At 55.4% G+C, this 21,257-nt stretch overlaps 5 protein-coding genes across 5 annotated transcripts; 2 read left to right on the forward strand and 3 right to left on the reverse strand.

The window, feature by feature from the left end:
• Positions 1-10,145: 10,145 nt before the first annotated feature.
• Positions 10,146-13,465, reverse strand: COL26b_009750 (uncharacterized protein; the record flags this gene model as incomplete). Its single annotated transcript, XM_053182467.1, has 4 exons — positions 10,146-10,367; positions 11,053-12,356; positions 12,403-12,623; positions 12,678-13,465. 4 exons carry the CDS (start codon positions 13,463-13,465, stop codon positions 10,146-10,148), a joined length of 2,535 nt encoding a protein of 844 aa, XP_053033554.1.
• An 860-nt stretch (positions 13,466-14,325) lies between these two features.
• On the forward strand, positions 14,326-14,643 carry TMA7 (Translation machinery-associated protein 7; the record flags this gene model as incomplete). The annotated part of the gene is made up of 3 exons (XM_053182468.1): positions 14,326-14,347; positions 14,406-14,495; positions 14,549-14,643. 3 exons carry the CDS (start codon positions 14,326-14,328, stop codon positions 14,641-14,643), a joined length of 207 nt encoding a protein of 68 aa, XP_053033555.1.
• Positions 14,644-15,593: 950 nt separating this feature from the next.
• On the forward strand, positions 15,594-16,620 carry COL26b_009752 (uncharacterized protein; the record flags this gene model as incomplete). The annotated part of the gene is made up of 2 exons (XM_053182469.1): positions 15,594-16,175; positions 16,231-16,620. The coding sequence occupies 2 exons, from the start codon at positions 15,594-15,596 to the stop codon at positions 16,618-16,620; spliced, it is 972 nt and encodes a 323-aa protein (XP_053033556.1).
• Positions 16,621-16,700: 80 nt separating this feature from the next.
• COL26b_009753 (uncharacterized protein) lies at positions 16,701-18,958 on the reverse strand (the record flags this gene model as incomplete). The annotated part of the gene is made up of 2 exons (XM_053182470.1): positions 16,701-17,737; positions 17,785-18,958. 2 exons carry the CDS (start codon positions 18,956-18,958, stop codon positions 16,701-16,703), a joined length of 2,211 nt encoding a protein of 736 aa, XP_053033557.1.
• Positions 18,959-19,819: 861 nt separating this feature from the next.
• Positions 19,820-20,218, reverse strand: AFTS1 (Aldo-keto reductase afts1; the record flags this gene model as incomplete). The annotated part of the gene is made up of 2 exons (XM_053182471.1): positions 19,820-19,839; positions 20,002-20,218. The coding sequence occupies 2 exons, from the start codon at positions 20,216-20,218 to the stop codon at positions 19,820-19,822; spliced, it is 237 nt and encodes a 78-aa protein (XP_053033558.1).
• Between the last annotated feature and the right edge of the window lie 1,039 nt (positions 20,219-21,257).

Consider the following 21,257-nt stretch of genomic DNA (forward strand, 5'->3'; position numbering starts at 1 on the left):
TCTGTCTCGTGATCTCTCCTCTCCCTTCCTCTCCTCTTCACCCCTCGCCACGAGCAGCAAACGAACGACACTGGAGCAGTGGCTGCCTGAGATCTGCCCATCATGCCCACGAAAATGCCTCAGGCTGGAACTCCCCAGAACAAGCGGTCTGCACTGCGAGAAGTTGGAACTGCAACTGCATCGATCACGGATTAACGGATTCACGGGTGACGCTTGCCCCATTCAGCCTAGCGCATCTGTCAGATCTCATCGTCGAGCTCGACCACTGGTCCTGGTCCAGAGCCTGGTCCTTGCTTTCGAGATGCCTGCTTCTGCCTGCTTGCTGGCTTGCTTGTTGCTTTGCTTGGTTTTCACCCTCGACATATTGGAACCGTCCCGGCCTCTGCGACGATACTTTACTCCACGCGCTTTGCTCTGCCGGTTACACGTACTTGTACGAATACCAAGTATTGGCCGATGGCCCTGGCTAATACTCCTGCATCCCGAGTCTTAATACTCTCGACCCAAGACCAAGACTCAACCGCTGCGCTAGTCCTCACACAGAACACAGAATACGGATACCTCCTCGAAATCTCGAAAGACTCCAACCCCGTTTGCCACGGCAAGCATCTCACCCTCCCACGCGCCAACTGTGTCCGCTACTGCAGAGGAGAAACAATGACCAACCGCATTGGTCACCATCATCAGACGATTTGATGCGATGCCAGCCACTGCCGACAAACTGCAGAACTTTGTGCCCTCTGCCATACCAGCCAGTGTTATCCGCCACACTAGCAAATAACAATAGACGCAACAGGCAGAGACACTGAACCAACACGAAATCAGACTCACTGCTTGTACGGCGCACAGGTACACCGCGAACAAGAGCATACTGAACATGGGAAATCAAAGCACACCCATGCCCGGAAACCAAACACGCGACATCCAAGACTGTGGCTGCAACATCACCGACGGCACATAGCTGGGGCGGCGCCACTCTGGCGATGCTATTGCTCTTTTCGTTGCTCCTGCAGGACCACATTCTGACTGCGGCCATGCATTTCCATGATCGACCATCAACTGATCCATGGTCCATCTGAATTCCGACCTGCTCCAGCCGCTCGACACGCCTCCAACGAACAGCAGCGGGACCCGGCAGATTGGCAACACAAGCAAACAAGCAGCACATCTCTCTGTCTCGGTCTCTCTGCCACCAACTATCCACATACTACAAGGAGGTCCTGGGAGAAATCGTGTTGTGAAACGGCCTTCCCCAAAGAGGGCCGCTCCTTCATCTGCAGCTGATCCCTCAATCTAGATGAGGCAAGATGCCGCTCCGTGTTCAAGACCCATCGCTGTCTCCGTCCTCCGTCCTCCGTCTTGCCGGCAGGTACCCCCAGCCAATCGTCTCTGCCCGTCTTCAGGGCGGCCAAACGCTGTCAAGCACTGGCTGCTATCTCCCCTCAGCTGAGGGAACGGGAATGATTTCATCGACGGCGATCGCTGGAGGTCGGGGTACGCTTGCTCTAAGTCGGGCGCGTCCGAACCAATGACCGCCATATTGCTTTTTCATCACCTCGCCTCGCAGTGTGCAGCGTGCTAGCACAGTTGCACCACAGACGCCCGTCGAGAATGTCTCCCTGCGTCCCCCGCAACGGCTGAATGAAGAGCTAGAAACTCGTGGCCTCATATCGAGCCATAACCGCCTCGCACTGAGCTGACTTGCTTGACTCGACCGGCATCTCAACCAGTTGAAACTCACACCGCCTGAGGATGGGGAAATAACAAGCCCATCAGGAACGAGCCCCCAATCCAGCCAGTCCGGGGCCCGGAACCTCGTCAATCTGGCTATGCGTTGGATTTCCCGCAGATGGGCGTCGTCTGCCGCCACTAATCCTCCGGGTTTAGACTCATGGTCACGTCGCTGAAGCCACAACGCTGTCCGTGCTCTGAGACATGTCAACTGGAGACCATTCTAATGTGTGATTCGCTGAAGCAGCCTTCCTTCTTGGTTGGCTGGCTGTTCGACTTTCCGCTAGCCAACGGAGACATCACCATCGCTTGGTGCCGATTGGTCATTCGAACCTTTTGACGACAACCTCACAAATACCGCCGCGATATGTGTGCGCTGTGCCCCAGCATAGCACGCCCGCTACTCTCGGGTCTGCGCTTCCGGAAGACCGGCGTTGCGGCTTCATAGAGGAATGAGACTAGTAAGAACATCACGTCGAGGAATTCTGGTTGAGAAGGCGACCCGGAACAAGATGCCTGACATTAACCCGCTTTCTACACGATGCAGGCTGAGGATTCATGAGTATGTCGTGTCTTTCTCTGGATAAGACATATATGTCCCCAGGCGGGCGTGTAAGACCGGACTATCTGTTCCAAGCGACGGTAGCACAGCTAGTCGACCAGTCAGCCATCCACAGCATCGGACTAGAGCCCGCATGTCCCGTCAAAGATACACAAGTCGACAGCGGAGTTTACATTCTCACCCCGAGCAATACACATGTTCGCCTCGCTCACAACATGTGGCGCAGCGTGCTCAAGATTTCAAGAATTCCATGATGATGCAGCAGCCTTGAATCAAAGATGAAGGACCCTTGCAATACTCACAGACCTGAGACCTGAGCAATCACGGATTCGCGGCCCTGTCAAATGTCACATCGTAGCATGTTCCCCCACGGTCTTACTGACGAGGCGGGCCTGCGTTCCCGCACAAACTCCTGCATGAAGTAAGTCAGCCGGAATTTTCAACATCGCGGGCGCGACATGCTTCGTGTGGACAGGGTTGGTGAAGGCGACGGGCCACTCCAACAGTCCGATCAAGATCCAGCCTTGTCTTTCGCAGCAAGCTTGGACTCCCATGTGGTCCGACGCTGCTCGCAACGTACCTCAAACATGCGAGACCAGGCCAACCTGCCACTCACGGAGGCGATCTGTTCATGCGATCCCCGGGACTGCTTCGAACAAGCAAGCAAACCCGTCAGGGTGGATTGCGGCAAGGGCGCTTTCCTTGTTTGACGATGGCAATACCGTTTAGGTTTCTTGCATCCTGTGCCTTTCAATTTGAACATGGCTCCAAGTATCATGGCTACAACATATAGCCAATATCATCGGCATTTTCCTATGTTATAGGTGTTCCTAGCGGTGCAACCTTGTTAAATAAGCCGATCATATACGGTTCTTTAGCACTGGAACACAACCCAAGGCAAGGACCTAGCGCCCATCAAATCCTACCGCGACTCCCGGAGACCGAAGCTTGGGACGTGAGGCAAAGCAGATATACAACGTTTTGGTTATCACATATCGCAACGAATTGCCTCGTGTTAGCAATGAAGCTTCGCCAAACCGACGGGCAATAAGGAAGCAAGCGGCACGCTAGTGATAACTGTAGGGCAGCGACAGGGGTTGACCGAAATCAACGGAGCGCCGCCGGTGAGATAGAACGTTCTTGGAATCAATATTGCAACCCTTGGACAGCGCCGGCCCCGTCCTGAACCACAGGGCAATTTCGTTCTCCAGAAGCCAAGACCGAGCAATGGCCAGAACAAGCAGGAAGACCGTTGCTTGCCCTGTGGCAAGATGGAGTTTGTTTCCTTTTCCTGTTGATATCACAGACTCGTCGCAGGCAAACCGTCAGTCAGCTCTGCAAGCCACGGTCTCCCTGGGGCTGCTGCAGCTACCAATTCGGCGCTCACGCGTGACCCTATCAGCTTGCTTCTCTGCGCTGAGAGGATCGCAATTTGTGTTCGGTCGGCGCACTTACCAACGAGCCCCTTGCAAGCTGACCGAAGACGCAAACACGCTCAACCCGGCCTTGGCTGACGAAGGCCTCGACTGGCAGGGGTCCACACCGAGGCCGGGATGCCTCGGTTACAAGTCGCATCGTCTCAAAAAACCTCAGACTCCTTCTCATCAGTCAGCGCCGGGAAGTCAAATTGGCCAGGTCAGGTGAGCGCGGCTGGTTATTCCAATAGTGTCGCATTCCATCCCCTGCGCTAGCGGCAGCCCAGCGATCTGTGGTTGAGCACAAACGCTGCACTCGAGAGTTCACGGACTGCACGACGACGACTTCCAGTCAGTGACTCTTCTCACGAGACGAGGGAAGCATCCATCCCTGACGGGCCGTGTCATGGTCGATCCGTGCTCGTCGGGTTCCAGGAGGCCAGGCGTCAATGCCACTGCCCGTCAACATTCCCAAGCGGCGTCTTGAGCATCATAGGGGTCTTGAGGGTCCAAGCAGATTGAGACCCGGTGACGACGAGGCGCTGCCAGAGCGCAAAAGTTCGGAAGAAAGACTGAGCGCCGCGACGGCCTAGAACTCTGCAGACTTACACGATTAACGCTGTCGCGTCTATCTCGCGCACGACGGCATATCAGACACGGGTCCTTCATGAACCTGACCAATCCATTCGGCACGCTTGCCACCCTGCACACGGGCAAACAAACCATATCAACTGTCGCATTCTTATGGAACTAGCAAGGGCGTGTTGGTGTTGGTGATGGAGTTCGAGTGACTCAACTTCACACACGCACACGGACCTCTGTCTCCGGCGCCGAGGGAGCCGATCGCTGACGGGCGACTCCTTGGGAACTTTGATCCGCGCCGAGTTGGCCGGGGGTTTGACCGACTTGACGTTCGCTACGGAGCGTGGATGCTCCAAGTTGACAGAGTGTGAGTGGGTTTGACGGACCATTGCACTCAATCGGGGACAACGTTCTTGCAAGTTGCGAGTCCTGGAGAGTGCCAAAGAATTCCCACATTGACGGCTACCTACTATACGCACCGGCTAGTCCGGGCACTCTAAGGAGAATTCGACTGGATCATGGATGGATGCAAGGCAGCGCCTTACTTTGCCACCTCCAGCTTTACGAAGTATTTTTTTCTGTGCGTTCCGCAAGGGCTTCTCTGCAGCCCGCGCTTCCATGCGAGGGAGCTGGTGCCAGGCAAAGAAGCTCGACAAGGACATCCCGTCACGCCGATAGGGTTCTTTCGACGAGCATTGGCCCAGCAAAAACAGAGTGCCAAACGAAACACTTGTCAACGGAGAACCCAAAATAATTCGCCGTTGAGTGTTCGTTGCATCGGCCGCCCCACACGGAGACCATGTCCTTGGAAGCCGTGGGGAATAAAGGGGATAACAATCAAAGTTGGCGATTCAAACACCAAGGACACAGCCTCGCAAAACTCCACACCGCCCTCGTATACGTGAGGCACGGCTCAATGTGAGAAGCTCCCTCAGGACTGTTTGGGATGCGATGAGAGGCAATGGGGTGACGATGCAACATTGGGCATGACGAGGTGTAGTGCGGGCGAGGAGCATCGATCATCGTGCGAGTCATCATCAACTTGGCGTAAATATCGCATCACTGGCACTCGGACTGGTTCGCAGATCCGATTACATGCGTTCGCTTGATGTGCGTGGGATTCGCATTGTCCACCCGTCGTCTATCAGTTGATGAGAGCACCCCTAGGAGCTGAGCTGATACGACGACGGGCCTACCGTGTTGCGTGGACGAGCGACAAAGAGGGAAGGAGGGATTGGAGGAAGGCATCTCGATGGACAGAGGATCTTCGCTCTCGCCGTGATCTCATACCCTGCATCACCGACCCGCTGGGATTCACAGGAACCAACTGAAGATGGAAAGCATCTGCTCGCCAACTCCCGCGATTCGACCGGCCCATGAACCGGACAGTCGTGCCAGTGTCTCGACACCCAGCGCCTTCGGACGGCCGTCAATCCATCACTGGATCCATCCCGCGCAGATCGTTGCGTCCCACCTTGGGCGCCGCACATGTTCATCGGTCTGTGATTATGTCAAAGTCCATCAACAAACGGCGCTCAAACCGCCGTTCCAGAAAATCCTTCCGATCCATGAGGACGGCGCGCCTCAGCCCGTCAACAATCAACAATCGGAAAGCTAAGAAAGCCCTACGAACGGCGCGCGGCGCACTACGGTGCGCGCCAGGGCCGTCCGCATGACCTCATCCCTTGCGTCAAGCGTGATCACAACGGCCGTCTGGGTCTCGAGGTCTGTCATTCTCGTCTTCTCCCGAGACACCAACAACGTGAGATGGGAAATTGGCGTGACGCCAGAGAGAGAATCCCTTCAGGGTCCGAAGCCAAGCCCCAACATGTTACATTCCAAGGGACTCTCTCTCTCACCCCTTACTAAGTGCCTAACCCCCTCAAGGGACCAGCGACACCTCTGACGAGGGATCGTCACTCGCTTCACTCTGCGAATGGGCCACGATGCAAGCTTGAGATGATCTGCGCATTCTTTTCTTGGAAACCAGGCAAATGCTCTCCAAAATCTTGGACCAGGTACCTTCAGGGTCTACTGCGTACGGGGTCGAGCCAACCGGAAGAGTTGCAATCGCATGTTGCATCCCTCATTGCGCCAGCCCGCCCAACTGCCCCGCGATGCCCTAAACTTAATCATGTCCAGCCAGTCACGTTCTGGCACGAAGCAATCAAAAGTCACAGCGTCAGGGAAATGCCTCTGGGAAAGGCGCCCGCCTCGACCAACGACGATCGCCCGTGGATATTGCATCTTGTTTAACCACCGGCGACGCCTAACAGCGCACTTTGCACAGGGCAGGGCGGCAGAGTCAGGACTCAGGACACCCCCGAGAATTAACTCAGGATGTAAGGCGAGCCGTCTCGTCTCCAACGGCGGCGGGCCCCCGGCGTCCCGTGTGCTGCTACTCAGTTGATTAAGCGCATGTAGGAGAGTTGAACCCCCTTCCCCGCCTGGCTCCGTTCGGCGCTCCCGGAACCAGACCACCGATCAAGGCCGGCCGTAGCACACGACCAACCAACCCATCCACTGTCATCCCATCGGCCACCCGCATCGTACTACTACTGCCCGCGCTGCGAGGCGGCCGTCCGGTGCAGTGCGACAACGGCATTGCTGATCCCCTCGTGCCCAGCTTCAGCTTTGCCTCAGCCAACCATTTACCCGCTGTTCGATTTGGGAGTGGATGAGAGCAAAAACAAGGCTACGGTCGTGTTGCCGTCGTGGACCCCTAGCAATCGGGAACTTGCATTCCCACACCGTCCTGCGACTTCCGTCGTCGGGCGCCGCATTGTGCTACATGACGGCCTTTTGTGGTCTTTTTGTCTCAAGAATTCATAGGGTGTAATTTGCGCATTCTGCCTCGTCAAGAGAGGATACGGCGAAATAATTCGCTTTGATGGGATGCGCAGCTTTTTCTTTCCTAAGTGCATATGCAACTACGCACTTAGACCTGTGACCACACCAGGTGGCATCGTAGAGGACAACGGCTGCACATTGAATAGAAGCTGAGCCAATCTACCGCACCCAACCATCCAAGATCCTCGACGCGCCCGTCATCCTCCCCCTCGTGTAACCGCAATCAACGCGTGTGTATACGGTGCCGCACACCTGAATCCTGCCGCGGGGAACACTCACCTGAAAGCTGCACCTCAATCTCGACGCGGGCCAACATCGAGGCCGCCCGTCCGTTTTCCTCTTTGTGTGCGTGATAAAAGTAGATGGGGCGGCCCCCATCCCCAGAACGACTGGATGGGTTACCGCCTGGCTAGCCTTCTAGGACCCGGGAGGTTGGAACGGAGGCAAACACGTACGTATGCAGCGGCCAGGCAAACAAACATGATCGTGTTCGTTCCCCTCGGTTGGGACAAGGCAGCAACAGCAGCCGTTGGGAACTTTGGGGAAACGGCTTGTTTGTCTTTTTTCGAGCCGGGGGTTACGTGCGTAGCTTGCGAATCCTTTAAGCATGTCAGCCTCGCGTCCAGGCTGCAGCCGGAGCGTGCTTGTCAGGGATTCGACAGGGCGTCTGTCGTGTGCGGGTGCGTTGGGAAACCAACGTCTTGGACCAAAACGGCTTGCCGTATGGCTGAACGCTGTGTTGTCATGGACGATGGTTTGATGCTGCTATTCATGGGTTCACGGAGAGAGAGAGACCGGCATACGATGGCCCCCGAAGCACAGCAGATTGGCAGGGCGTGGGCGGTTTAGACGCCGGGAAGCCAACGGCGAGGATTTGGGGGTTTTCTGCATGCAGCTCGCCGCGGGAATCAAATTCTGTGCCTTCATGCGGGGTGGGCGGCGTAGATTACTCCCAGGTCTGGCGTATCGCCTGCGTGCGAGTTTAGATCATGCTTGGTATTATTATTACCATCTACGTTGTGCATGTTGGTTCAATATTTACGACTTTGGGGTCAATGGATACGCGGTGATGCATATGTGGTCCTCCCTTCGGCGACCTGAGGTAGATCGTGGGGGCTTTTCACTGGGTACATGGAAGCTAGAAGGATGTTCGATCATGGTTCAGTGCAGACAGACATTCGTGTTGCTCATGTGAGGTAAGTCGGCTGCGCGAAGGGGGGTCTGGCATTGATACCGCGGGGTGGCTGTGACCAACAAGGCCAGGCAGGCTTGCTTGGGTTGAGATTCCTCGTTGCTCGGAGGGGCGGTCTAGACCGAGTTGACTGTGCCTCGTGCCGGCAGGTTGAGTGACACAACGCCGGGTGTGTGGGCATGAGTTACATGAGTGAATTTGTAAACACCCAGAGAACTTCACGACCAGAACCAGGAGACCGAAAGCCAGACGTGAGGTTGGTCACGATAGCTCTTGGGGTCGAGCAATAGGGCTGGGACATGCGCTTACACGCTCACGGGCATCAGGTCGATCACATATGTCCAGTTAGACATAGACTTTCCTTGCTGCCAAATATTGATTGTATGTGTAATGAAGGGTGAAGCTATTCTAGGGGCGATGGCAATTATCGTGAACTCGGACGAACCCCTCGGAGGCTTCATGCAAGCATTGTCCAAAAGAACATCACCGACCTACAGACGAAGATAATCCCGACATTCGATTTCATCTCTCGACCATCTCTTCGTGAACAGACCTCAGGGTTCTAAACACCAGAACCCCTATATCCCATCTCATCAGCGGGCCAGGCACACGCGTCTACTCGCAGCGCCATGCCCTATTTCCCCTGAATATAAAGCTGTAGCGCTCTCTGTCTATCGGATCGCATCAGCCGACCGCTCTCCTCGGTCTTCATACCGAAGACCCGAAGCGCCCCTACCTCCATCCCTTCGCGCTTATCCCACAGCCAACCACCACCACTGTCCGTGAACATATTTGTCAAAACAAGAAACCACGCCTCCATCGGCGAACATCTTCAAACGCCCCCCCATTCATCTGTATATCCATCCATTTACGTGTTTCGCCGCCTGCCTTCGTAGTATCAAAGTCCCCGTGTCATCCTCGTCCGTTCCCAACATCAGGCCGCGTTTGAGGGGCTGTGGGAAACAGACGCCCCGCGCACGGGAGAGGTTCGCTCACCTTGTCTGAAGAAATCACCTCACAAAGGTTATCTACTGCAGTCGCTGCAGAATCATTGAATTGGGGGTAAGGGGGTCAGAGTATACCTCGCCTCTTGGATAAATCAACATCTCTTCGTGGACACATGCGCTGGTAGGGTCGTCATATCCAAGCCTTTGTATTATCAAAACACCACATCATCTGAATATATGAATAGTATCAGGGCATTGTCAAAATAGCTGACGACGACGACAAATTTACCAAAGGTACGTGGGCATTGTGGCAAGGACGAAAAGAGAATGAGGGTCTCGTAGGGATGGCGACGTGTCCCTGGAGAAAACCAAGAGCCCCTGAAAGTTAAACCTGGATGTATCCAGACAGCCACAAGAGCTTCGCTCCCCTCCGACGCAAGGTATGGGGTGGGTGATAACACCAGTCTACCATCTCACTAGAATGCAATCCGCATCTGCAACTCGCCCCAAGCAGTAAAGCCGGCGAAGAAGGCCACATCGTCGGGCACACACAAGAACAGACGGATTAAGGCCGCATATCACGATATCTCTCAAACACGGCTGCCTCATAGCTTACAGGTGATATGCACACTGCAAAGCACATGCGCTTCAAGAGTGGACACGAGTTCGATGTCGCCATTGCGTCTACATCTAGAACCTCGAGAAGCCCTCCCCGCTAATGCAGCCCTGTAGCACCGCCTTGATAATAACTGTTTTTCTCCTTCTCCTAGTAGCAAAGTTACGCCCTCCCCAAACCGTTACTATACATAGCTTCTCTCTCCACCATGCCGTCCTTGACATCAGCACCAACAAAGACCCCACTGTACCTAACGCTTTGCCGGCGCAGACCTGGCCGTGAAGAAGGGGTGCTTCAGCGCGTCGGCTGGCTTGATCCGCTTCTCCGGGTTCAGCGTAAGACAGTGCTCAAGCAGGTCGACAAAGTGGTTCAGGTCCCTGGTCTCGGCGTCGTTCATGCCCGCTGAAGCGGCGAAGAGGCGGGTGCGCAGGTCACGCGTCGGTTTAACGACGGGCAGGACCCTGGCGGTAGTCTGTGAGGCGCAGATATGTTAGTCTCGTCATTCTTTCAGTCCATTTTCAAGAACGAGTGCGAACAAGGGTGCAGGGGTTAAGGGAAGGGCGTGGTAGCGGGGTCCTCAGCTGCCAACTGCAAACTGTCATCTGTGACAAATCGATGGCAAATGTGTTGGACCCTAGGTGCAGAGCGGGAATAGGGAGACGAAACAGGGGCGAAGGAGCTTTGGCGGCAAAAGATGGGATGGTGAGGCCGTGACAACAGAGTTGCTCGAGCTTCCACGCGCGTAAGCATTCCTCCGAAGATGGGACTGACGTCTGGCTCCTCGACGTATCCTGATCCGGACCAGGACCAAGCAGTTCATGCGAGTCCGAACGGTCCGAAAAGGGTTGGTTGGAGGTGGTCTGCGCAGGCCGTGGCCACCGGGGCCCGCGTTCCGGGGCGCTCGGGCCTGAGATGCCGGCCCCAGATTGCTCAAAGTGGAGACATGCATACGCATGTGCAGCCGCGCCTCAGTGCTCAGCGCTTACAGCCGCACTCCGCCTCCAGACTAAATCTCCTCGGTCCTGCAAAAATAGCATCGGATGTGGTTATTTGGCCGCGTGGGGAGGGCATGAAACATGCGTATGCACAGGCGTTGGGAATATGGGGAAAGGGTATGCAACAAGGAATAGCAAACAACAGCGATCGATACGACGTACCTTTCCAAGAACCTTGTCTCTTTCCATGCTCACGAAGTTGCCCTGCTCGTCGAAATGCATAGGCGCTAGCTGTCCTCGCTTGTACAGCTTCGGCGTGATCTTTCCGCGGATCTCCATGATGGCCTTGAGCATCTGGTTGTTGCTGTCGCCGGCAAACAGGATCTTGCCGGTGTACAACTCGTACAGAGTGCAGCCGATGGACCACATGTCGATGCTGTAGTCGTAGGGCATTCCGAGAATGATCTCCGGTGCTCTGTAGAAGCGACTGACGAGGTACGGGGTGATTTCGTTGTGCGCGGTGGCAGCGTCGGATTTGTCGATACCTGTTCCCAGATCGCAAATCTTCAACACGTTACGACTTTCGTTGACCTGTGAATGGTAAGCATTGTCTTCATGTTTGGCTCTGAGACCGGGGTTACTGACCAGAATGTTGTCAGGCTTGAGATCGGCGTGGATAACGCTGCACTTCCGCATGTGTGCCAGACCGATGAAGATCTGATGAGCGTATGCTCGAGTCGCGACCAGGTTGATGCCGACGTTGTTGCCAAACTTCTTCAAGACCTCCCGCAGGTTAAGACTGAGGTTCTCAAAAGCCATACACAGATGACCCTTGTGGTCAAAGTGTCGCTCGAACTTGACGATATGTTTGCGGTTGTCCGGATCAGCGTCGTTGAGCTTCTGGAGAATGGCGATTTCGGTAAATCCACCCTTTCTCAGCGCGTCGTTGTTTCTCATGATCTTGATAGCAACGAGCTTTTTGTTCGTGATATCCACTGCGCGAGCGACACCGGAGAACATGCCCTTTCCGAGGGCCGACTGGACCTGGTAGCGCCCGTTGAGGATCTCACCAATGCGAAGCTTGTAGTATCCGTCCTTGTCATCGCCTTCGAGGATGGCGCCGTTCGGCTGACCAAGCGCAGGCGAGGCCTTGGTTTCGTCGACCGCGAGGACCTTTGAGGGCTTGGGAGCGGCGTACTTGTCATCGTCAAAGTCCTCGGCAAACATGTCGAAGTCATCATCTTCCTCATCACCAGTTGACTTCTCAGCTGGAGGCTCTTCGGGTTGCTCTTCAGGCTGGACTTCGGGCTGGGTCTCGGGCGCTTCGCCGTGCATACCGACATTGCCATGCCGCCTTTCGTCGCGCCTCTCGTCTTCCTTCATGTCCACTGTAGGGTCATAGTCCGCAGCAGAGGGACCATCTTCATCTGTAGCCTTACCACCTCCATGCGTGTTCATCAGATCCGTCTCGTTCACGATGTCGATCGTACCCGGAGAGCTTCCATCTTGTGCTGGTGACCCAATATCTGAACGCTTAGTGGGAGTAGCGTAGCTGGGCATGGGGCTTCTCACCTGAAATCGGGGTATCAACATCCCCGCCTGGCGTGCCTTGGCGCGCTGGTGTAGATACTGCTGACTTGTCTGAGGCATGCAAAGCATGCACAAGGAGCGGCGTAGCGGAGCTAGACTTAGCCAGGAGTTCATCGCGGCGTCGACGTCGGCGTTCAATTTCAGCCTCTTCATCGACGACCATGGGTTCCTCGAAATCTTGCTCGGGCTCGGCTGGTGGAGCTCTGTGAGGTGACGTCAGCATGCGTGGTTCAAAAGGCTTGTCCCGGGAAACGTACGGCTGATTCTGAGATGGTCCTGCACTGCCGTTGCTTTGGTCTGCAGAGTCTTTCACAGGTTTAGCATCTCCTCTGGAAGCACGGAAATCCTTCCCTACAGCGCCTCCGTTGGTCGAGTAACCGTTTCGGGTGTCTCGGTCGCGGTGATCCTCGTACTTCAAGCCGCGGAACGAGTCCGAGAGGCGATCCCGTCCGCTGTCTCTTGAGTAGCGATCGTCGCGGCCGCGCTCGTTGCGCTGGGGAGGGCGGTATGGCGACCTAGTGCGATTACGCGCTCTCTTATCGGGGTACCTGTCCCTTTCACGGTCACGGTCCCTCTCTCGCTCCCGATATCGGTCTCTGTCCCTGTCCCTTTCACGGCTCCGGTCTCTATCGTGGTCGTCGTAGGCGAGATTCGAGCCGCGCGAGGGCGGGCGGTCCAGGTCCTCATAGGAGACGCGGCTGCGACGGTAATCATCGCGCGGGCCGTCCTCGTAATGCACGCGGAAGCGGCGCGTGTCCTGTCGTCCTCCTCTGTCTCCACCGGCGTAGTCACGCTCGTCGCGGGAGCGCTTGAATCCGCGGGGCGGCGGCGACCGGCTGCGTCTCGATGACGACGAGTTGTAGTTGCTGGCGGTGTGGTGTCTGGGGTGGGAGTCGTGCTCGGGAGATTTGGAGGCCGAGTATCTACCTCGGGTTCTGTCTTGACGGTCAACACCGTTTCCTTCAAACTTCTTCGGCAGTGAAGTTGCCTTCAAATCCACAGCGTCATTTTCAACGATCTCGCCTTCGTCCGAACTCGACGCCATGTTTGTGCGGTGCTGTGTAGCGCAAGGAGCTCCCTCTTTTTGTTCAAATGTGTGTAGTACGTATTGTAAAGCAGGATCCGCCAGAGGGAAGGTTCCCCTAGGTCTTTGCGCGCGCAGAAGCAGCAGCGACGTGTCAGCAGAGATCACTTGAAGATTGTATGTGCGGCAGGAATAGTTTGCGAACCGGATGTCTATGTCGACTCAGCTCATGGGGGATGGTTTGGGAGAAGCCAGACGACACGCAGTAGGGCCGGAGCAGAGCAGGATGGGTGAAAAGATGGGGGAAGTAGGAGCTGTTTGTATAATGCAACGCAGAGACGACAGAGGCAAGGGGTGTGTTGTTTTGTTTGTCGACGTAGCAGAGGTGGATTCAGCGATCAAGGGTCGAAACGGGTATTGTGGCCCTGGTTGCGCTGAAGATGCTGGTCGGCGGTCTGCTGGCTGGCTAGCTGTCTGCAGTGCGCTGGGATGATGAAATGCGACGAGACGAATTTTGGTAGGCGACGAGACACGCCCGTCGGAGAAACCTGGGTGGCACGGAACAGACGTCAGGCGTGGAATGTTCCGAGGGGACCCGCAGAGGTGGGGAGATCATCAATGATGGATAAGTGAATAAGCACCTCAAGTACGCTTATCGAGAAGCCTATCGCTCTATCCGTGGACCTTTTGCCGCTGACCGATTTCTCCAGGAGGGGCATTTTTCACCCCACGCTCGACCTCTTCTGCGCCGCCGCGTCTTTCTTGCTTCCTCTCCCCGTTAGACTTTCTCGAAATCGAAATCTGCGACGCCAGCCTTGCTACCCTCAGCACTCCACGCCCAAGTTGACCCACGTCCCAGATATCCACGACAACTCTTCAAAATGGGTGGCGCAAACCGCGAAGGTCAGTCTTTTGTTTCTGGTTCCTTCCTGTCTCTCGCATGCTGACAGACTCTCTGCAGGTGGCAAGGCCAAGCCTCTCAAGGCCGCGAAGAAGCAGAACAAGGACCTCGACGAGGACGATCTCGCCTTCCTCGAGAAGAAGCGCGCCGGTATGTTCCACCACGGAACGCCTCGATCGCGCAACCTACTAACGACGATGCAGAGGAGAAGGCTCGCAAGGACATGGCCGCCAAGGCTGGCGGCAAGGGACCTCTGAACACCGGTGCCCAGGGCATCAAGAAGTCCGGCAAGAAATAAGCAGCGTCTTCCCGTTCAAGGCGAGACAGGAGTTATCGCGAGGAGCCAGCCAGCAAGCGTGTTCTGCTTCCACTCAGACAGGCAGATTTTGCAGCAATTTTCCAGGCGGCTAGGCGGAGCGCATTCTTTTACATACCTACACGAGCATGCAATGAAATGATTAACGTACTCTTGCAAGTTTACTGCCAAAGAGAATAAACTCGAGCCGCCTGATGCGCTCCGGGGGTGCGTGGGGCATGGGTGATGCCAGCGCACGCTCGACATGTCTCTCATGCCTTGAAGTGCACAGCCAACACCACCTGAATCCTAGGGCGGTTTTGACTCAGTCGCGAGACTTGAGTTGACACAACATGCTTAAAAACCAAATGAACTGGGGGAGAAGGATTCTCATATGTTTTTTCCTTGGGGTGGTTGTCTGGAGTTGGTTCCCGTGCGAAACGTCCCGCGTGCAGATGCTGATCCCTTTACCCACAAGACCCTTCACACAGCACCTTGTCTCCATCCAGTGTCCGTCTCAGTGTGTCTCACGGCGCTGCACGCCTCTCACGTCCAAAGATGGTGCAAAAGAAGAAGAAAAAATGGGGGAACTGCTCCGCCGCGGTGGGCAGTCTCACCGACGGACCGACCCATGGGCGGTGACCTGCTGTCCGGGTGTCCGCCCCTCCACTTGGCGCCAGCTGAGAGTCCCCGATCGGAGCACTTTCAACGGCCTCGGAGCCGCTCCGTTGCCATCGTTTTTTCAGCATGTGGAAATCCCAACAATTCCATCGCATCCCACCCGTTAGGGACCCGCCGCAAGGGAACATCACCACCACGTATAAGCCCACTCATTCGCAACGGCTCATGATGAACTTCAACCCTGCACAACATACACTCGCTGCTTTCACGTCGACTACTTCACACTTATTGTCCACTAGACTGTCAATTTGTTCCATCTCAAAATCATCGCGATGACCGCAACCGCCGAGGGCTCCGGCCTCAAAAACCGCAAAGCCAACAACACAGACAGCAACACCAATGAGTCCCTCCTCGATACAGTAGAACACAAGGCCGCAGCCCTCGAACACAAAATCGAACGCGCCCTCCTCATCCTCTGGGACGACCTCCCCCACTGGCGCCGCGACAACGCCTTCATCATCTCCGGCTACCGCCCAGACTCAAACTCCTACCTCGGCTCCTTCAAAAGCCTGGGCTACCTCCACAACGAGTCCGTCAACATCTGGTCCCACCTCCTCGGCGCCGTCGCCTTCCTCTTCGGCGGGGCGTTCCTGTACACCGTCATCGCCCCCCGCTATGAGTCCGCATCGGCCGCCGACCTCTTCGTCTTCGCCTGCTTCTTCGCCGGCGCCGTGGCCTGCCTCGGCATGTCCGCCACCTACCACGCCCTCTGCAACCACTCCCCCGAGGTCGCGAAATGGGGCAACAAGCTGGATTACTCGGGCATCGTGTTCCTCATCGTCGGCAGCTACGTGCCGGCTCTGTACTACGGCTTCTTCTGTCACACCAACTTGATGAAGGTCTACCTCAGCACGGTACGCCCCCCATTCTCTCATATAAGTCACCGTTGACCTCGCTCACACCTCACAGATTGTCCTTCTAGGCCTCGGCTGCGGCATGGTCTCCTGGCTCGAGCACTTCCGCACGCCTCAGTACCGCACCTTCCGCGCCTGCATGTTCGTCGCCCTCGGCACCTCAGGCGTCGTGCCCGTCATACACGGCCTGACCGTGTACGGCCGGGCGGAGATGGAGAACCGCATGAGCCTGAGCTGGGTAGTCCTGCACGGCGCAATGTACATCTTTGGCGCGTTCTTGTACGCCGCGCGCTGGCCAGAGCGTAGTTATCCCCGCACCTTTGACATCTGGGGCAGCTCGCACCAGATCTTCCACTTCTTCGTGGTCCTCGCAGCGGCGACGCATTTGTACGGCATGGCGAAGGCGTTTGACTACCACCACACCGTCATGGGGTCTCAGTGTTAAAACCGATAGAGAAATGACGCGCAGTGTAGAGATAGAAGTAAATGTGTAAGGTAATAAAAGGGTATCATTTATGCCGAAGTCTAGCACTCTACGCCCAGATCCATCACCCTCACTAGGCCCGAGGCCATCGCCACTGCAGCCCAACACGAGGTCTCCTGGTTCGGGTTCCACGCCATAGTTGTGACTCTCGTCAACGCTTCCGAGAGAACGGCTCTCGTCGGATCAGCAAAGTGTCCGTCGCCCTCCTCCTGGCCGCCCTGCACGTCCGCATCCTCTTCTTCCTCCACTGCACCAGCCTTGGCTTTGCCCTTAGCTTTCCCCTTGGCCTTTCCCTTGCCTTTCTTGTCCTTCTTCTTGTTGGTTGCGACCTTGCTCTTCCATGTATCCACCTTAGGGTTGACATTGGGAACCGGGCGGAAGCCTTGCAAGATCCTTGACACGCCGCGACATCCCTGCTCGTTGCCATTCACTTGCTGGACCGATGGTGGTAGCCTCTCGCGCGGGATGTATGTGTGCTCCAACACCTTGATCTTGTGCCCAAAGTGATGCTTTGAAGCAAAGATCCTGTTCCCGGGATTCGCGGCCCAAACCGTTCCGTCGAGGTATCCAACCAGCACGAATGGGTGGTGCAGGCCCACCGCAAGACATGTGGGCAGCCTGTCCCCGTCCATGACCTTCCGCACCTGCGCCGCGTACCATCTCGAGTGGATGAACCCGACTGACGCGTTCAGCGGGTTCGCAGAGGGCACCGTACTAAAGAATCCTCTAAGATGATCATTCCACTGCAGGAGGTTCGGCTGCGGGCTGATAGCGAAGCAGGGGAAGCTCGTTCTTTCACAGGATGGGTCGGACAGGTCGACGAGAGTGGTGTAGCCGGCGATTGGGGTCGAGGCGACGAGGTATGGGTTTGACGGGTAGGCGGTGTCGATGTGCATCACGTAGGTGGAGTGCACGTCGTGACGGGACAGGCAGACGCGCGGGGCGATAGACCATAGGGTGAGAGAGCCGTCGGAGTGACCTGTTACGAGGCGGTTCGTGGTGACCCAGGCGAAACAGGTTACTGTGACGTTTGTTTCCGAGGGGAGGCCCAGGGATACGATCTCGTGTTCGAGTTTTGCTACTAAGTGTTAGGATATTGCTTCCGCAAAGAACAGAGTGACTTACTGAAGGAGTCTTGCTCGTCATCATCGATGTCCTTGATTGAGACGACATGGACTTGACCATCGCCACAGAGTAGTGCCATCAGACCCAGTGAGCCATCGTCCGTGAATGGGATGGGACACCACTTGATTCTCTTAACTCTTCCCCATTCCGAACAGACAGTCCGGGCCAGCTTTGCAGAGCGGTTCTGCGGGTATAGCATGCCGTTCTTGTCCGTCCGACCGTGGAGCTCCCACAGCTGTATAGTGCCCTTCTGCTCATCAACGGCATCCTCGGCATCGAGCTGCTGGTCAGTGTGCGGACTGACAGCGAGCGCGAGAATCTGCGAGTCCCCTTCTCCTCTGAGAGCCCAGTCCATACCGATCACAAGGCCACCAACATCGAACATCCACCCAGCCACCTTCTCATCCGCCTCTCCTTCCATGGGCAGCCCGAATTCAGAAAGCACCAAGAACTCATGTGGCGCAATCTTCACCTCCTTCTGCTCCGGGTACGGTCCAAGAACCGTTTTTAATTCGCCGTCGGGCTTCACCCTCCACTCCTCAGCCTCCTCACGACTCATCTCCCTCTCCGCGCCCGTCACCCCCTCTCCACCGCTTACCCTCGCAAACCACACTTTCGAGACTTCAGCTTGCTCCTCCAAATGCCCCTCCTCAAGCCAAGGACTCGACACAGGACAAGCATCGCCGCCAGGCACCTTACTCGGCAAGACCCCGTACGCCGCCCACCGACTCAACAACCATCCCGCAATCCCGATCGCTTCCTCATCAGGCCCGTAAAAGTAGTCCAAGATCTGATTCCTCTGACCGCGTTTCAGCGCGCCGGTGTAATACCGTGTCGGGCGCCCGTCGGCATGGTACTTCTCCAGCGCCGCCATGTCCGTCTGCCGTTTGCGCAGGCCGGCTGAGCTGGTGTACGCGGGGCGTTCGTCATCCTCATCGTCGAAATCCCGGTTGCCCGCGTCAATTGCAAGTGACGACGGGTCTTCTGCCTCAAAATCATCGTCGCCGCCGCCGTCGAGGTCCATGCGGTCGTCTTCATCGTCTTCCGGGTCAGGTGGGGGCGCCTCAAAATTGTCATCATCGGGGTCCTCGTGGGCCTCGGGCGGCTCGCCGTCCGAGCCGTAGTCTATGACGGCTACGCGCCGCGTTTTGTTTCGGGGGCGCGTTCGCACCATGGTGGTGATATGATGAGGTTGCTGTCGTTTGATGATGTGAAAAAGATTCGCTTGAGGTGAAGTTTGACGCGCGAGGTGGGTGCACAGTGTGTACAGTGCAGACGAGCCTTACTAATATTTGATCAGGGCGGACTTGGTCGCCTGGCTCTTGCTTTCTACTTGGGGACGTACAGTGTTCTAATCCTGTTTCTGCGCACGGCCAGTCCGAATGCCCATGAGAGCCTCGATGAATGTGATTTCGAAGATATGAGAACTTCCTTTCGCTCCAGTGCATCATAAGACTCCTCGACTCAATCAAATGACTGAGGCTCATATCTTTCTGGCCTCCTTCTTTCTTCCCGCAATCTGTCACGCATTTCAACTGCAAGCTCTCATCACGTCTTGATGGTCGTCAAACAATGATCCTCATTCAAAGTGAGCGAGCATTCTCAAGGTTTTCACTTCCTTCGTAAGCTTCGTCTTATAAGACAAGGGCTTAGCTATGGCCATACACGACTTTGGGCTTATATAACGCCTCCAGGTATTTCTCGTCGCCTTCATCAAGTACCTTGCCTGATGCCCCAAGAGCGTCGTCCATCTTTTCGATAGTTGTGAAACCCACAATCGGACTGCATACCCTTTTGTTGATCCATGCGAGCGCAACGTGGCTCATGGGCCATTTGTTGCTTTGTGCGACCTCCGCAACTCGAGATATGATGCTGGTATGAGGCTCAACGCGTCCCAGAGAAAGCCCGAATTTGCTCTCAAACTCCTCTCTTTTACTCATATAACGATCTGTGACAGAAGGCAGACGAGTGAGGCAGCCATTGCACAGAGGAGACCAAGGAATGAGCCCAATTCCCGTGTCGTTACAGAACCGGATCATCTCCCTTTCTTCCTCTCTGTAAACAAGGTTGTAGCAATTCTGCATGCTGACGAATTTTGTCCAGCCATGAAGTTCTGCAACATGCTTGGGTAGCACTACGTCAGCTTTGCTTCGCGGGTGCAACCCAGAAGATCACGAAAACCTACTTGCATTCGAGCGAACTGGCATGCCCACATACTACTGGCACCTATGTAGCGCACTTTTCCCATCCGGACGAGGTCATCTAAGGCCTTCATCGTCTCCTCAATTGGAACATCTGGATCAAAACGATGGACTTGCAGGACATCGATGTAAGTTGTATCCAGCCTGCGAAGCGACGCGTCGACGGCGTTGAAGATGGCCGGTCTCGAAAGTCCGAACATGTTCTGATAGTCCTTCGACTTCTCCACGGGCATCATGGCGTGCTGAACAGATTGGTCTTCGCCAACAGCCCAGAAACACTTCGTAAGAAGAACAACTTTCTCTCTCGGAATAGCATGCTTCTTGATAGTCTTTCCGATGAAGATTTCTGACAATCCATTCGAATAGATATTTGCCGTGTCCCAGGTGTTGATGCCGCGGTCATATGCGGCTTTGAGAAGAGATATTGCTTCTTCTTCACCCAGGACCCATGGGCGAATGCCTGTAGGATCTCCGAAGCCAGCGCAGCCGAGAATAGGAACAGAAACGCGTAATCCCGATCTGCCCAACTGTCGGTATTCGCACTTCGTTGAATTCAGCGAGCTTGCCAAGCTGATAGGAAGCGGTTTTTGTGATGTGCTCATGATGCTGTGGCGAGGACCAAATGTTCAATGTGCTCAGATTTGTCTCATTGATTGATCGTTGGCTTATTACGATATGTCGCGTAGGGGGCCTGCAATGATGAGATTTCTTAAAGCAGAGTCAAATGGCTCTGAACATTGTCATAACACCTCCGGTGAGAGAACGAAGAAAGCTAACCACTACATTCTTTCCCCTCTCGACAAATGAATAATGAGACAGCGCACACCGTTGAACACAGTTACTCTCTCGCGGCCGCTGGCTTTGACTAGGATGAACGCCAATTTTCCCGTATCGCACGCGGTCATCCTTTTCAACATCCGGGCACCGAACCAGAAGTCATGGCAGCCTTGAACTTGATTCAGTCCATCGTATTTCCGAGAGACTTTCGGATCCTCAACAGAGTTCCCGGTAAGTACATGTTGGACGAAAATCAGATGGCAACCCCATCTCTTGAGCTTCTTCTTATCGGCCTAGAGGCAGGTTCCGCGGAGAAAGAATTTTCGTTTCAAGGGAAACTGTAATTCCACGATGCATCGCTTTGTTGCATACAACAAAGTTGCGCGGGTGAGAGTGGGGCTAACGCGAGGGGATCGCATGCGTTTGCTTTGACTCTGTGCCGAACCTATTCCGAAGAAAAAAGCCCGAACTTTTGGATTGAACCATTTCGAACTA

Source organism: Colletotrichum chrysophilum (genome assembly GCF_026319265.1).
Source record: "Colletotrichum chrysophilum strain AFK26 chromosome Unknown scaffold_97, whole genome shotgun sequence".
Taxonomy (NCBI): Eukaryota; Fungi; Ascomycota; class Sordariomycetes; order Glomerellales; family Glomerellaceae; genus Colletotrichum; species Colletotrichum chrysophilum.